The sequence below is a fragment of the Meleagris gallopavo genome, chromosome 1 (assembly GCF_000146605.3).
Source record: "Meleagris gallopavo isolate NT-WF06-2002-E0010 breed Aviagen turkey brand Nicholas breeding stock chromosome 1, Turkey_5.1, whole genome shotgun sequence".
NCBI lineage: Eukaryota > Metazoa > Chordata > Aves > Galliformes > Phasianidae > Meleagris > Meleagris gallopavo.
In genome coordinates this window covers 1127100-1144447 of record NC_015011.2, presented here as the reverse complement: position 1 = coordinate 1144447, position 17348 = coordinate 1127100, and the positions used below count along the sequence as shown (strand labels likewise).

Here is a 17348-nt window from a genome sequence, read left to right as displayed (position 1 = left end):
CCAACCTCCGCTTTCCCTCCCGCTCGTCGCAGCGCGGGAGGAGGGGTCACGTGGGCAGCGCGCGCATCGCTGCGGGGTTTGGTGTGAGGGGCGCGTGCACGCGCGTGCTGCTGTTGCACGGCTGCATGCAATGCAATGCAATGCAACGCAACGCAACGCACAGGTGTGTGCAGGGCAATGTGTGCCAATGGATACTGCATATGTTGCAATGTACATCAGTGCCCTGAGTGCCTGCACGTGTGCATCGTGCATCGGTGCAATGGGTTCCTGCTCAGGTGCAATGTGAAAATAGGCATCGGTGCAAGAGGTGCTTGCATACGTGCAATGCCCACGTGTGCATCGGTGCAAGAGCGCCTGCATCTGTGCACGTGCAATGTGCATCAGTGCAACGGGCGCACACACAACCACGCACTGGTTGCACTGGTGTGCAACAGGCACGTGTCTGCATGCAGCACTCGTGCCCACCTCCGTGCTTCAGGAAGTGTAAAGCACCTCACAAATAATGCAAGATAATGCAAGTTCCCTTTTCTAATTTTCAGGTGTTTGCAGCAGCCCTGAGACCTATGAAAGGCATATGAAAATATTCTCATCTGCTTTCTCATAAAAGCTCGGATTCACAAGCAAGCTGAGCTCATTAGGAGGAATATTAGGGGAAAATAGCTATTTCATGGCTTGTTAACATCACAGAAAATGGGGATGAAGCAGTTACAGGCTGCAGAATTACTATTTGCTTTACGAAGGGCAGATTTCTAGAGGCATTCAGGATCTTTAGAGGAATAAACCCACTTGGTAAGGGGCTGGCACAGCTTCCATTGCACTGTTAGAACCTTCCAGCACTCATTTCTTATCCTCCTCGGTGGCAAAGAATCTCCTTCATGTCACAGATGGAGAAAGAAAGGTGTGGTTACAAACCACTGCTAACAGAAGGTCCATTCTGGTCCTTAAAAGCACCCCAATTTATGCTCCAACTTAAAAGGTCCCCGAGGAGCACAGTGCTGTTATCCAGCTCAGTATCATCACAGCAAATTCCGTTCCAGGGAATGCAGAGTGGGGATTTTCTTGCTCAAACAGAGCTCAGCATCATCTTAAATCTTCCTGGGAACACATGAGCTGAGCATCATGACATGATGTGAGCACCAGGGCTTGGGGCAGAGCAAAACCCAGCCTGCTTATAGGCCTCTCCTTTTTACCATCTGCTGTCACTAAAACTGGGGAATAGCATTGTTTGCTACAACTTGACATTACAGGAAGGACTGGGGTAGGCTTCCATGCAAGAGAAAGCTTCTTATTCCATATAGATACAAAGAAACTGAACAGCTCTAGTAGCTCTTACCTTTATGTATATTCCAGACTTACTGGTTACATTACAAATTATACCACTGCCCCTTGCACTTCAAGGAGCAGTTTTTTCACTGCTGGTAAGGAAGCCCTGCTTAGCACATCTGGAATAACTAAGAAGTCCTTTTCACTCTGATCCCCACAAGGCTTAGGTCTTTCTATTGATGTCAGCAGGCTTTGGGATCAGGCTTGGGCCACGTATGAGGCTGATGCAGCTCGAAGTCTCCCTGTACTCATCCACACAGCAGCTTAGCCCTGACGAAGGGAGGCACTCAGAGCTCAGTTTTGCTGCACCGTGTTCTCTCAGGGGCTTTTAAACATGGCAACTTAACAGATTTGTGAACAGCAGCTACATTAAGGGCTGTAAAAATGATGCAGGTTTCTTCTCCTTCAGGATGTTTGGCTGTACTGAGAGCTGGGCAGGCTCCAATGGGTTCAAGCCCTGCAGGTGCCCAGAGATCATCTAGCAGCAGCCCACGAGGCACCTTCCTTTGATGGTTTTCCTTTGGGAAGCTGCAGCTGTTAGGATGCATTTGCTGCTGCACAGGAAGAGGTGTAGCTCAGCCCTGAAATTTGGAAGTGAAAGAAAAGCATCCGTGAACTTACAAAGATGGGATCAGAACAGGAGCACAACAGCCCACACCCAACATATTAGTTCTCTCATCGAAATAACTGTATTTACAACATGCTTTTCCCTTAATTCACTTTCCAAGTGCTAAGTTTGATTCCTCTGCTGAGTCTTTGAGCAAAAATCCACTGTGTTAAACATTAATATAAACACTCATTAAGCAATTACAAACATACCAAGCCGAAACGAAGTGGGTTTCTCTTTTTCCCAGCTGGTCTCATTAGTTGACAAACATTTTTTGGAAAACCTGGATGACATCTGGTTTCCTTGCAAGCTGCTGTGCCAGTGTGCCTGTGCTGTCCTCGCTGTCCTGCAGCCCTGTGCTGAGCAGCATCTGTGCAGCAGCTGCATGCTGCCCAGCACACGCTGCATGCAGGGCTGTGGGAGAGACAGGATGTCAAGAAGGAACTGAGACTGCATGCTGGCTTCAGCTTCAGCCCACTTCAGAAGCAAATGTTGGATCCTCAGTGAAGGAAACTGAATTATCAGAGGAAATGCACCGAAAGATAACTTCAACCAAGCAGTTGTACAATGGTTCAGCTGCCACAGCCTTCCCAATGGGATGACTGAACCCACAAATGTATGGGATACTTCTTTTTTCAAGCCCAGCCATGCTGGTAGAAATGCTATGAGCACCCACCTCCCTCTTTCAGGCTGTCTCTCCAACCCATTGAGTGATACTAAGCTGGCTGAGCCAAAGCAAAACAGGTTTGCAAACAGATTGGGAGGACTTAAGCCAACTTGGATCATTTTGAGTCATGGGAAAAGGGTGCCTATGTCAGGAGGGAAAGGCTGTGCAGCAGAGCAGAAGGTCCGTGTTAGCTGTGGGCATCTTATTGCTCTGTATTTGGGGTGGATTTAACAGTGATGCATGAGAGAGTGGCTTGAAAAGGTGCTGGATGTGACCTGGGTCCCTTATGGGCTGGGGCATCCTGCCAGCTCACTCCAGGGCTGAGGAGTAAATCAGAAAGGTTTCCCTGTACTGCACACAGCAAAGAGCATCCCACAGGAGGAGGCTGAAACAGCACTGCTCACGGAGTCTGCTTATCCCAATGAGCCTTCCAGGCTGATTCAGTTCAGCTCCAGCACAGTTAGGCAGCCCTATAGCCCCGTTATAGGATGGGCCAGCCTTAGTCTCCTGATCTAAACCTGCATAGGGTTAGTATCTTTGATGCTGAGGGTTATTATCTCCTGCTGTTGTTGCCCATAGGGGTGGAGCAGGATAATTCAAGTAGAACACTTTGCAGGAGCAGATTAGGGTGGGAAACACCCCAGTATACACCGACACAAATGCAGCAAAGGAGTGCAGGGTATGAGGAGAACATCACAAAGCTCCCAGGGCTGGACAAGTTCAGCAAAACCCAAATTTATTTACTTGAGGGGGTGAGGGGAGAGATTGAGAGTTGCAAGACTGTTCAATCTCACCACTGAAGCGTGTCATTAAGCAAACTTCAAGGCTGGGGAAGTTGCCAATTTTAGCAATGGTTGAAACCATTTCTATATACTCTTTTTTGAGAGAGAGATGCTGATGCAAGAGATGCCTCATACTCTCACTGGTACTACTATAGCAACTCTGTTTACTTTCAAGCTCTGTTACTATTTACTCATAAGGCAGTTTGATAATTGATAAGGCTTTAGAGATAGTGCAATCATGTTTGTCTGCCCACCTTAAGAGTTTTGAGCTGCCTAATTTCAACCATGTTTGATGAAGGGTACCAAAACTCCTGAAAGCTTCATGCAAAATGAGCAGCTGCATAAAAAGAAAGCCAAATGAGCGTGTCCACACAGGGGAAAAGCCCCAGCACAGGCTCCAAAGCACCACTAGACATCAGAAAGTCCAGCAAGAAGAGAGCTACTAAATGAAAGTTGCCAAAATTTTTTTAAAAAGACCAGGGTTCATATGCTGTGCTGCTCCAAGAGCTGCTTGCATCCATGCACCTGGCATCTCCTTGTACAAGCAGATGCAGCACAGGCTGCTTTAGAGGCTCCTGTTCCTAAAGCAGAGTCTTGCTGCAACACGGTGTGTGAACACGTAGCTCAGGATGCTTACCAGAACGGTTCTTCCCATCCTTTGCATGGATGTTGGCACCCAGGGACAGCAGCATTTGAATGGTGCACGTGTGTCCTTCCTGCAGTGGTGAGCACAGGTATGTGTGTTATTTGTTCAGCAAAACCAGCACAGTTCCTTTGCATTTAGAAGAAACGACACAGGCCTGAAAAGAAAAAAGGCCACAACCAATCTCCAGGCACCTGCAAAGGCACAGATGCAAAGTGAATCTGCCACGGTCAAATTTGGGACCACCAGGAATTGTTACAAGATCCAGAGGATCTTAGAGCAGCTGAAAATCTCTGTTGTATGCTTGTGGCTGTGCAGATCCATTCCATTAGGCAGGGACTGCCCACACACGGCCACGTTGCTGCTACAGGACTCTCAGCTCAGCCTTTGCTCAGCCTTCCTGCGAAGCCCTTGCCAGCAATTTTGACCCAGAGGCCAAAAGAAGAAAGCAAGAGGCATCCCAGAACATAATCCTCTCTGCAATTTTTTCCTCACAATTTCAAATTAAAAGCATTGCAAGTACTTAAGATGATGCTACAGTGCAGGGATGTCTCTGGTGGTGGTGTTACAGTTAAAGACTCAGAGGAGGACCATCTCCCAGAGCAGTTTTGCTCTTGCTGATGGCTACAAAGGAGTTAATGCACAAATGACCTCTGACTTAGCACTGGGTGACAAGACCTAAAGATGTTTCTTAATGGCAAATTAGTGCACTGATTTGTCAACAGATCCTGCCTTTTCCTCTCCTCCCGTCGAGTAACTCAATTAAAATGCTTTTAACTTCTGCTAGCCACAGAGCTCTAGGATCCCTGACTTACCTTTAATAAAGGACAGCTGGCTGCTTGTTAAAAGGACAATGTCACCATAGAACTGCTGTTGTCCCATGCTGTAAATTTACTGCAAGTATTAGGGAGATCTACAGCTGCTCTTCTTGAGGCGTATTTCAGCTCAGAGAGAAGAACCTGCTGCTGATGTGCTCTGCTGTGCTTCTATCTGCATACCTTCAGACATCTGCACTTCCTGAAGGATTGCTCCAGCATTTGTAATGCCTTGGGAGATGTACAGCACCACACTTAAACACAAGCACAACCCGTGGTGCTCTCTACCATGCCTCTGCCAGCAGCCAAATGTAAATGCTGCAGGGGGAAATGCAATGCAGCCCTCACACCCGTCCTGGCTTCACAAGCTTGGCCTGAAATAAATCCTCTCTCCCTAAATAATGCGCCTGATTTTGTATTTCCTTCTTCCATGCAATGAATTAGCCTTTGTAATGTGGCATGAGAGTGGAAGGCCCTTATTTTTATCCTTACCACCCACTCTTTTCCCCATTATCATACAACTCAGTAGCATCACATTCCCATTTCCCTGCTGCATGCCTCTCAGTGGCAAAGACAGCAAAGCCAGGAACTGCTTTTGCTGCCACAGCCTTGGCAGCAAATTGAGTTGAAAGCATAATTTGATTTTCATGTATTTATAAATGCAAAGTAATAAGGGAAAAAAAAGAAAAAAAAGAAAAAAAAATACAACACCAAAACACCACCGGCCAAACAAGTGATGCTGTAAATATAAAGTGACACTGAGCCTCGGGAAGGATGAGAAGCCCATCAAATTGCTCCCCAATCAGCCGCTCACCAAGACAGAGCTGGGATCTTCTCCAAGGCACATTATTTTCCCCAATAGCCTTGCTGTTAAACGTACCCTTGGCAACCAAAAGGGCTTTCAACATGGTTTCTTAGAGCATGGGAGAAAAGCTTCCTTTGTGGGAGCCAGCAAATGCCACGGCTGGGTCCTGCTGGAGGAGAATGCTGTTGCCAGCACTCTCAGTGAGTGTCATTGATGCTTTTGTAGGAATGGGGCACGGGGATGCTGCTTCATTCCCACTACAAGACTCTGAGCGCTGTGTTAAAGCTCATGAGGTTTGACATGCTGGGCTCTGAGCAGGGATGTTTCCTTTGGAGCACAGGCAGTCAGCAGCATAAAGCAGAAGTGAGACAGCAGGCCCTCAAGGGGAATTCTGGTCAGCAGGGAGGCTTTGGGGATCTGCTCTGCATGCCCAGGGAGCATTGCAGGACCCATAATTTTACTCTTCACAGGCATGAGACAAGAGGAGGAGAAAGCTCAAACAACTCCGACTGGAATTCCAAACAACTGTTGTATGAAGGACACTGATAAGCACTGGGAGCTCCCTCCACCTTTCTACATCTCTTTTCCCATGCCTGGCTACAGGAAGGCCAGAATCTGACCTCCTGGGACAAACAGTGTCTCACAGCACATGAGGCTTTTTGTGTTCAGCAAGCTGCTGGCATGGAGACCAGCTTCTGATCCACCAGGGTCCAAACCAGCAAGACTGAAGAAAGAAGAGAAAGAAATCTGAGTAGTGTCCACCAATCCTATCCTGTCAGGTGAGAGATGATGCTGGTGAAGAACCATCACCTCTCATGAACTGTTCACGTCCACAGCTCCCATTAACCAGCAGAGTGGACTCTCTCCAGGCACTACATTTTGTGATAGATTGGAAGAATGATTCCCACCAGAGATGTGGGTCAAGTCTTACCCACAGCACGACCAACTGTATGAGTGGTAAAGGAAAGTGCCCTATTGCCACCCACCTCTGCTCTCTCAGTGCCACTCAGCCATATTCCATGCAGGGGGGTTCAACCACCCTCAGCACAGTCAGATACTGTCAGGATTTGTAGTGAACAAAGCAAGTCAGACATCCACCACAGTACAGACAGCTGGTCACACTTAAGGGTCTGAAAAACACTGAGTAGGGTACGGGGTTGGCCAGGAACAGACAATAACAGAGGATGAGCTAGGAATGTAAATCCTTCATCAGTGGCAAACACCTAAGCTTTTAGATGCCTGATGGTAGTGCAGCAACTGTCAAAGGCTTTGCAGAGGAAACAGAGGGATAAGGACAAACCTTGGCTGCGTAGTGCAGTGCTGTCAGCTGTAGGGCTGTTGCTCTCCCATTGACATCGACACCCAGCTCAGAGACAAGGAATTGGATGGCTCCATCCTGTGCTGTGACTGCTGCCCGATGCAGAGGCTGAGCACCCAGAGCATCTACAGCTGTGGGACAAGCCTGAAACAAAGGGAAGGGGGGAAAAGGAAAGCAATGAACAGCCTGGCAAAACTCTGAAGGACAAGCAGAGTTTGCCTGCCACAGCGGCAACAATGAACACAAGGGATGCCACCCGCACCAAGTGACACCAGGTTTGGTAGCACTGTCATTTGCAGACCAGAGCCAGGTCTCTGCTGAGCTTGAGACAAGCAAGAGTAGTATCAAAATAGAAGAACAAGCCAAAGCAGCAAGAAACAACCCATCTCCAGCCTCTGAAGTGGAAGAGAAGAATTTGGATGTAGGTTCAAGGGAGAGAGATGAATGCAGGACTTCAAGAAATCTCTTCTGTGAGTCTCTGAATGCAACCACAAAGACACAAAACCAAGATGGGTCATATGGATAGTACACAGCGTACTTGTCTAAAAGGATATAATACATCTTCTTGCAGTCTCATGGTCTGACCTAGAAAGTTTTACTACCATTTTGTACTGCCTTTAATGTTTCCAGTGCTGGTTTCATGGCTGTAAGCCAGAGCACCAGAATGAGGAAATGAAATCCACAATTCCATCCTCATCGTCTGAAGTGTGAGACTGAAAAAAATGTAAGCAAACATTTCATACTGTAATACTGTTTGACACACAAACACAAGAGCAGAAACATCTGAAGTTAACAAGCACTTGAACATACTTAGAGCACCAAACTGTCTCTGCAGCCCTGTCCTGCTGCATGCAGAGAATTGGGGTCCCACATTCCTTTTATGTGCTTCTGGCCCATCCTATGCCATGCTGGGAGCTCAGCTGGCCAATTCAGTGTGGCACAGGCAGGTTCACTGTTTGTACCATGCTAGCTTTCTGCCAGGCCAGCAAATTGCCTTGAAATTGGTGCAGAAGGCAGGCCATGAAATAGCAGAAGGGGTGAGAAGAGAGGAACAGCTCCACCTCCGTGAGAATCAGCCATTAGGTGGTCTCCAACCATCTCACATTAACTCAGCAGTCAATAAATAATGCAGTGGTCTGGTTCCTACCACGCACAATTGGCTCTAATGACATCCCTATTATGCCTTGTGTGCCGGAGGAAATAGGAGATTACTGGGAGACAAAGATGGGAGCAGCAGCTGTCTCAAGAGAGGGAGGTCAGAGCCGAGCTGCTGCTGGTTCAGCAATGTGCCTTTGGTTTATCCACCCTCAGTGTGGCCAGAGGAGCCTTCATACTGAGCCCTGGCACTCCCAAGAGTCCAGTTTTGGCTTTAACACTGCTGTCCCTGCAGCAGAGGGCAAGTTCTGTCCTTCCCTGCCACTGTCCCTCCATCCTTCACCAGCCAGGGGACATTTCCCCGTCACAGGGTGAGGTCTCCTACACGATCCCACTCCTGCTGACAAAAATCTCATTCATTTCCATGGGAAGTTTGCCTGAATTGCTTTGGTACGATTTGGTTACAAACTGATCATCTGTCCTGACAGCTTTAGCTCAGGTCATTGGACAAGGGAGCAGAAGTTTTTGGCACCTACTTGGTGTTTTTCCAGGAGCAGTCGAGCAATGTTGACATGCCCGTTCTGGATAGCATCCATAAAGGGTGTGACTCCACAATTGTCCCTGCTGTCAGGTTTGTATTGGCACCTGAGAGAGAAGACAAAAGCCAGGACAGAGTTGGTGGCAGCTGCAAAATTCTCACCATCTCAGTTGTTTTGCACTGGTGGAGCAGCAGATCATCAGTGGATAAATAAGAAGATATATAGAGCCTGTCTGCACACCATGCATAAACCTGCCTTGGTGTTTTACAATCTGAGATGCAGGCCAGCTAGGGATTTTAGGGTCAGAGATGTGGTACTCAGCCAGTGCAGCTCATTCAGGTTCTACAGATCATTTTCACTTCCCCTGCTCCCCAAAGAGATGATGCTATAAGGACTAAGGTGCACCCAAACCTTGCAGAGGAGGAAATCTTAGCTTCACCCAACAATGTCACGTACAAAATCAATGCCCACAGGTCTCAATCAGGCTAAAGCTCCGTTGAAATGAGAGAAGAGCAAATTAAAATTGAAAGCCTGGCTCAAATCACAGGGCTACATTTATGCTGGGCCAAGCATGAACATGAATGGGTCAGGCTAACGGTTGCAGTGGTTGCAATGCCTGGGGAAAGCTGCTTCAGCTCTTGCAGCACTATTTAGGAAGGCAACAGGATCAGGATGACTGGGCATAGGCTGATTTAAAGCCACTTCATAGCAGTCTCCCAGGAGCTGAAGCCTGGAAATAAAGCCTGGAGGAGATGCACGAAGACCAAGCTGGGCAGAAAACTCTTTCCTTGTTATCATATGGCCACACTGGAGGCAACAGGAATGAATCAGCACAGAGGAAGAGCCGAGTTATATAACCAGGGCTTATGTCACAGCGAGGTCTGAGGCCATCTGAGCCCATCCGGAGCTGCTGTTTGCCTGCAAGGCCCAACACCAGCCGTGAAAAGCCAGGAAAAAACAGAGACAGCCTCAGGATCGCATGCAGAGCAGCTGTGCAGCTGAGCTTCCCGGATGGAATAAACGCCCTTTGTGTGCTGGTGGCTGGATGGAGGCGGGGGAGAGAGGAGATGTAGCACTGGGAGGAAGCTTGCTTACCGCTCCAGGAGCAGCTCCACAGCATCAAAACAGCCGTGCATTGCTGTAAGAGAGAGAGGAAGCAAAGGGTAATTTATGTTTCCACGTCGCTGTCTGCCCACGGTGAAACATAATCAGGTTTCGGACCCTTTTGGCTTATTCATGAGATAGGGAGGAGGTCTGAGAAGCTTCGTATTCAAAGCTTCTGCTTTTATTTTTGTAATTAAAACATTGCCTCTGGGTCTCAAGTCTTCTCTTCTCCTGATTCTATAGTAAAACAGGGGAAAAGTATGCATACCAGCCTCGTTTGCTTCTACTTGCAGACTGCATGCGTGAGAGAGTACACACAATTAAGCTGACACAAAGATCTTTTCCTGCCAGTATTCCTTAATCCCTGAAGTGAAATCTATGAGATGCAAAATCAACACAAAGAGATGGTGAAGAGCTGGATGGCATTTTCACCCTTCCTCAGCCACTCAGACCAACCATCCCTCCCATTTCATCATCCTAATGAAGCATCCTCGCCTAGACAGCATCTCTGAGGGAAAACAACAGCAGTGGGGGAGGATGTGAACATCATGCATTGAAATAATTTTTTTTTTTTTTAAATAAACTTCATATTACAGCAACATACAGGCAGCCTTAATCAGGCTTTTTTTGTGTGCGTGTATGTGTGGGTTTTGCTATTCTGGCAGGTCGTAGAATGAAATAAATGAAATAAAGAATAAATGATCAAGCCAAGTTCAGGGCTGCGACATCAGGCTGTTTATCCATGCCATAGAAGAGCAGCCCCCAGTGAATGTGTTAACAGCAATAACCTTCAGATGTGGCTGCACAATAGATGCTCTTTGAAAGCCCAACCAGCACTCCCACCCTCCCTGACGTTGGCTGTGTTTTCTTGCTCCCTTCCCACACAGCACCCCTTCACCTGGGCTGATGTAAATTCAGGCAGAATCACGCTGTGAAAAAGATTTTTGAAACACGGGCTTTAAAAAAAGCCAAGCTGTCTGAAAAAAGAAAAAGCCACCCAAGCAACACAATTATATCCCTGTACAGCAACACAGACACGAGAAAGCTGCTGTGCTTGGATCTGCTGTAGCAATCCACTTCCTCTAATTACATCTCCCCCCCTCTCTTGCCTTAGGCTATGGATATATGAAGAAGCAACGCTTGAAGAATCAGCCTAAAAAAAAATAAATAAATGGCAAGGGGAGAATATTACCCACCATCTACCCAGGGATAATGGTGCCAGGAAGGCAGCTGGCCTGGTCACGGGTTAACGAGCTCATATCCACACCCAAGGATGTAAACTCATGGAGAAGGCAGCTCATCTGACCTGATTTCCCCCAGCAGCCTTAGGAGCTGTGTCTGCATGCTGGCACCAGCACTGAGCAGTGCATGCAATGAGCATGCCTCCAGCATGGTCCTGTGTTAAAGTGATGCTGGGGGCAAAGGTGGTTTAACAGCTCCAGGCTTTCCTGCTGCCCCATTGCTTCTGCAGCAGCTGCTGCTTCACTGTGGCTCAGTCTGAAGTGGATTTATCAGTGTAATGACTGGAAATCAACACAAAACGTGTTGAAGGCTTTGCCATGGGGAAGGTCAAACATGGTGGGGTAGAGATAACTACTGTAGCCCCATATCCCAAGCGTTATGAGGCAGGAAAAGATACTTCAAGGTGTTCTGCAGGAAATTCCTCACCTATATTTATACACATTCCTCCATCTCCATATTCTGGACATCCATCTAAAGGCTGAGAGGGGCTGTGAGCCCAGCCAACTGATGCAGGCACAAGGACAGAAGACTTGGGATTACACAGGGAGAGCAGAACACGCAGATAAGCAAGGATTACCCATTTCTCACTCACGCAAGCTGCTCCTCACCGCTCAGCATGAGACATCAAACAGCACATCAGCTATTTTTCACTCTCAGGTCAAGCACAAGGACTATGGAGCAGTCAGTGCCTGTAGGCTGGGACTGTCACTGTTGATGAGCACAGCGTGGTGGACAGGCGACTGCTGAGGGCTGAAGAAGTAATAAGAATGACAGCCAAAAGGGTGATATACCCAACAGATTAATTACAGCACAGTAGAGGACTCCTCCCTATACCTCGGGTCTTTCCAGAGAGTCAATCCCTATTACAGTCTTTTGGAAATGAATTTAGGTAGTTGTGGCTTTAAGCAATGGCTCCCCATGCTCAGATCTCCCACGGTGGCATGGATGAGCACCAGGAAATAAAGCCAAATCCCCACTCAGGAACAGCACATTTTAGTTTCAGGTAAGCCATCATCCTGCAGCCCCAAGGCTGCCCCACACCATCGTTCCAAAGTGCTGTCACACACTTTTCCCTTCCCTGACCCCCTTCATCATCCCACAGCATCTCTGGAGGGCAGAGTTAATGGGATTTCTGCCCTGGAAACACAAATGTTATCTGTATGGCTGACCTTGCACATCTCTGTGGGTAAGCAGACCTGCTACTCTGCAAGCAAAACAAGATGTGTCAGGACAAACTTAATTCTGAATTAACAGATTTTGAGGCCATCCAACTTAGTAAAACATGAAGGACTTAACTGAGGTACACCATGTGGCATTCATCAGTTAGGCATCCAGTTCTTAACGATGGAAGGAAAGTCTAAAAGCCAGAAACCAAACACAAAATGCCTCTGGGTTGCCATTCAGGTAACTGTCTTTCTGCCTCCTACTACGTTTTCAGATAATGTCTGAAGTTCTTCAGACCAGGTCATTCCCTTTATAGGTCCCATATATCTCCCTTCTAAGCCACTGAGAAGGGTTTAAAAAGGGAATTGGGCACAGCAGACTCAGCCTCAGTACTCTCCCAGCACAGAGTACCTATGCAGAAAGCAGTCTGCATTTCTGCCCACTCAATGCTACCTTCCTTCTTAAGGGGAACACAAGAATAACAAAACCTGCAATGCAATTCTACTGGGTGCTGTGCCTACCAACCCTACTGCTCTTCAGATTTACCACAAAGGCTTAATCCACTGAGCATCTGAAGAAGGATGGATTGGTTTGAGATGCATCCCTTACAAAAACTGGTGAGACTATGAACCAAATTGGGAAAAAACACACAGATAACATTCAGTGAAATGGGAACTGAGGACCCTCCAACCTCATTAGCACTGGGGACAGGACTCTCCTGACCTGCTGTGTGCAGTGGTGTTCTCCTGATGGTGCTCTCTGTGTCCCAGCTGCTTGGGGACACAGCCAACAGGTACTGGAGAACCTGGAGATGGCCCTCCCTGCTTGCAATGTGGAAGCAGTTCCAACCATCCTTGTTCTTCAGCAGCGGGTTGGCTCCATGCTCCACGAGCTCTTTGATCACCTCCAGGTTCTGCCTGGTGCAAGCCATCATTAGGGGAGTCCTGAAAGAAAAGAGATGATTAAAAGCAGTGTTTCCTATCCTGGTCAGTCCTACCCCTGTCATCCAGAGGGTCAGCTGTGGTTGTAGGTAGCAAACCATGGACAACAACACTTCTCCTAGCGTGACTGCCAGCAAACGCCACTCTGAAAAACATCTGATGCCAAGGAATTGTTTCAGAGGGAAGATTTTCAGAGCGTTGTCCTGTTTCATGTGCCTGAGAACAACCTTTGGTATGGAGGAACATTTCTACAAGCTCCCCAGCAGAACAGCATTTTCTCCATCCCATAGTTTTGGGGCTGTCCTTCGCACAGATTGTGTGGGGTTCCTGGCAAGCAAGGTCAGCAGGTACAACCTGCACACAGACAACAGCCCACCTTGCCCTGCTTCCAATCCCACACCCACTCACAGCTGAAACCCATGCATTACAGATTAACAACACCAACTCCTGCCTGGAAAGGTTCAGCTTCTAATTTTTCCTTTTTGGATAGGAGAAATTCCTTATCTCCTTCTCCCTTCCCCCCTGCAAGGACCAGAGAGGTTGTAGGTTCTATAGCCAACCCTGAGGGAGCACAGAGATGGGTGTCAGCTGAGGGCTTACCCTCAAGGCAAAGCATGGGTTACTTAAGGCAGTGAACCTTCATCTCCAGCATTAGGCTCTTCGTTGATGACTCATTTTAATGATCTCAGCAGCAGCAATTTGTTTTCTTTAATTACCACGTTACCTAACCAACAGGCATTAGGAATAATAAAGGTTTAACCGTTGCAAATAGGAGCCATATTCACCATTTTATCGATCCAAAAACTTCACCCCATCATCAAACTCTGGGTGCTTGCACAGATTGGATAGAAATCTTGAGCTGTCCCAGAAATGATGAACAGCTCACCAGCACCAACTGACACGTGTCAGCTGAGGACAAAAAGAAATACATTTCCCCATTCACAAGAACAGCACAAAAAACTCTTCCCGTTGGACAAAGCACGGTGAAAGATTTGGCTTTGACACGAGGACAAATGCTTCCAGTTTTAAGGATGTGCAGAGAGTGCTGAGAGGAGAGATAAAAATCTCCATTGATGGAGGTTTTTAAGAAGAGATGAGATAAACGTCTGGCATGGGCAGAGCTGAGACTGAAGCTCATTGCATCCTGCAGCTCTACTTCCACACAGCTCTTCAGACCAGCACATAATTTTAATGCAGATGAGACTTTGAGGGCTAGGACACGTGCCAGGATGTATGCAGTGCCCCGTATTTAATCCGTGGTGCCGTGGACCTATCACAGAAAACCAGGCTTGCACACAGTTCTGAGATCTCTGCCTTCCTCTGCTCCCCCTGATGTCAGCTTGGTGCTGGCACAGCCTCTAATTAGGAGGACTTGGAAGCTGCCTTTGCTTTTGTGTTACTGCAGCTTCAAGAAGGCATTGCTCGCCTTTCATTCATGCTAGGGGGAATCTCTTGCTTTCTTCTGCAAGGTGCTAGAAGGTATTCCTTCCCCAAAAGCAGAGTTTGACAGGTATGTAGCACTCTATTTAACCCAGGCCTGCTGCAGGCCTGTGGAATAGACCTTGTTTTCTACCCCCAGTGCTCATTCACTCACCATTTGATGATATGTTTCCTACAGCAGGCAAAAAATAAAAGCCCTGAAGAAACTAGCTCTTTCTTGGGTCGTGATGCTGTTATTTTATCAGTAGCAAATCTTTCCCAAAAGGCTCTGTTTGCTGGAAGGAAACAGGAGCAAAGTTTTTTTTGTTTTCTTTGGTGTTGTTTGGTTTTTTTTTATAATGTCTCTGACTTCTTATTTCAGTTCCAGAGGAAAGAGATACACTGAGTACTATCACACAAAGGAGTGAAACAAACTGAAGGAGATCAAAGCTTTTAAATTGAATCTGCTAATGAAGCACTAACTTATAACCTCCATGATAAACAGGGGGAGAACAGTGAGAAAGCTGGAATTAAATTTGCTCCCACCCTCAGATTTGTAGAATCACAGAATATTCCAAGCTGGAAGGGACCCATAAGGATCCCTTGGCCTGGTCTAGTGGTTGACAACTCTGCACATAGCAGGGTGGTTGAAACTAGATGATTATTATGATCCTTTTCAACCCAGGCCATTCCATGATCACTGTGGATCCAACTTCTGGCTCCACACAGCACCACCCAAAATGCAAACCCTACAACTGAGAGTGTTGTCCAAATGCTTCCCAGGAACAGAATTTGTGTTGGATATTAGGAAAAAATTCTTCACAAAAAGAGTGGCATTGGAAGAGGCTGCCCAAGGAGTCACCATTCCTGGATGTGTTCAAGGAATGTGGAGATGCAGCACTGAGGGACATGATTAGTGGGCATGGTGGGGATGGCTTGGACTTGGTGATCTTAGAGGTCTTTTCCAACCTTAATAATTCTATGATTCTATGAAGCTGTGGGCTGCCATGAGTTCTTCCCCCAATCTCCTCTTTGGGTTGAACAAACCATAGAATCACCAAGGTTGGAAAAGACCTCCAAGATCATCCAGTCCAACCACCAATATTTCCCCATTAAACAACAGGCCTCAGTACAACATCTAAACATTTTTTTTTAACACCTCCAGGTTTAGGACTCCACCACCTCTCTGGGCAGCATGTTCCAGTGCCTGACCACTCTTTTGGAGAAGAATTATTTCCTAATGTCCAAGCTGAATCTCCCCTGGCACAACGTGAGGCCATTCCATCTCATCCTATTGCTTGTTCCACGGGAGAAGAGCCCAACCCCCATCTTGCCACAACCTCCCTTCAGGGAGTTGCACAGAGTATTAAGGTCACCCCTGAGCTTCCTCCTCTCTAGATTAAACAATCCCAGCTCCCTCAACTGCTCCTCATAAGACTTGTGCTCCAGATCCCTCATAGCTTTGTTGCCCTTTTCTGGACATGCTCCAAGGCCTCAATATCCTTCTTGTATTAAGGGGCCCAAAATTGAACACAGTACTCAAGGTACAGCTCCACCAGTGCTGAGTACAGGGAGATGATCACTTCCCTGCTGCTGCTGGTAACATTATTTCTGATACAAGCCAGGATGCCACCGGCCTTCTTGGCCACCTGGGCACACTACTGACTCATGTTCAGCCAAGTGTTGACCAATATCCCCAGGTCCATTTCCTCTACACAGTCTTCCAGCCACTCTGCCCCAAGCCTGTAGCACTGCCTGGGGTTGTTGGGACCAAAGTGCAGGACATGGCACTTGGTCTTGCTGAATTATCCTCAGGTGCTCCTCACACATTTTGTCCTCCAAAACCTTCCCCATCTCCACTGCCTTTTGCTCCCTGAAGGGTTTGGATAAAGCCTACCTACCAATCAGCCCTTTTCAAACAATCCACGCTGGCTCCCTTGGCCAGGAGGTAGGAGACACACTCCCTGTGCCCCATGGAGGCTGCTTCGTGGAGGGGTCTCTTGTAGTCCCCATTGGCTACCTCCACATCCATGCCCAGTGTATCCAGCATCAGGACCAGAAGGTGGAGGTGGCCATGGCGAGCAGCCACGTGCAGCAGTGTGTCCCCAGAGCGATCACAGCGCAGGTTGGTGGCAGCTCCATCCCTCAGTGCAGCCTCCAGAAGATTCAACTTTCCTTGGCGGGCCAAGGTCAGCAGCCTTGGCCACTCTGCCATGTTCTGTGCCTGGAAAAAGAAGAGGGGAAAGGCAAAGTTACGGCTGTTCTGAAGTGGACATTTCTCTCCCCTCAGGAGAATCACAGAATGGCCAAGGTTGGAAGGGACCTCAAGGATCATGAAGCTCCAACTCCCCTGCTGCAAGCAAGGCTGCCAAACTCCCCATTTCATACCAGCCCAGGCTACCCAGAGCCCCATCCAACCTGGCCTTGAACACCTCCAGGGATGGACGGGGCATCCACAACCTCTCTGGGCAGCTGTTCCAGCACCTCACTACTCTCATAGTAAAGAACTTCCCCCTGACATCCAATCTAAATCTTCCCTCCCTCAACTTCAAACCATTTCCCCTTGTCCTGCTATTATCTACCCTTTCAAAGAGTTGACTCTGAATAGCACTTCCCTCTTCCTCAGCAACACTGGAGGATTCTGAAGGCTTTGCCTCAGGATAAAGAGAAATGTTCTTGTTCCTTAGGGAGGAAAAAAGTAGAATTTTCATTTTTTCATCAGGAAAACAACAAAGAAACTTCTTTCTTCCTTGAAGGGGGAGAAAGAACAGAAATTGGCCCTTCTCTAGGAACACCAGAAATTTCCTTTTTCCTCAGGAAAAGCAACATAAATAAATAGATAATAAAAAAGAGAATTTTTATTTTCCCTTCAGGAGAAAAAAAA

At 47.5% G+C, this 17348-nt stretch overlaps 1 protein-coding gene across 5 annotated transcripts in view; it reads right to left on the bottom strand.

The window, feature by feature from the left end:
* Positions 1-1318: 1318 nt before the first annotated feature.
* The window catches only part of ANKRD16 (ankyrin repeat domain 16), a 16721-nt gene continuing 691 nt past the window's right edge, over positions 1319-17348 (bottom strand). For 2 of the 5 annotated variants that reach the window (XM_003201816.4, XM_010708956.3), the window contains exons 2-9: positions 16366-16688; positions 12828-13048; positions 9690-9732; positions 8592-8700; positions 6943-7104; positions 4017-4095; positions 2143-2344; positions 1319-1904 (exon numbers count right to left, since the gene is read on the bottom strand). In XM_003201816.4, coding sequence (XP_003201864.2) covers positions 2187-2344; positions 4017-4095; positions 6943-7104; positions 8592-8700; positions 9690-9732; positions 12828-13048; positions 16366-16679 — 1086 coding nt within the window. In that variant the 5' untranslated portion in view covers positions 16680-16688 and the 3' untranslated portion in view covers positions 1319-1904; positions 2143-2186. Of the gene's footprint in view, positions 1905-2142; positions 2345-4016; positions 4180-6942; positions 7105-8591; positions 8701-9689; positions 9733-12827; positions 13049-16365; positions 16689-17046; positions 17147-17348 lie in introns of those variants that run through there. The other 3 variants (XM_019613644.2, XM_019613707.2, XM_019613734.2) reach the window with 3 other exon arrangements.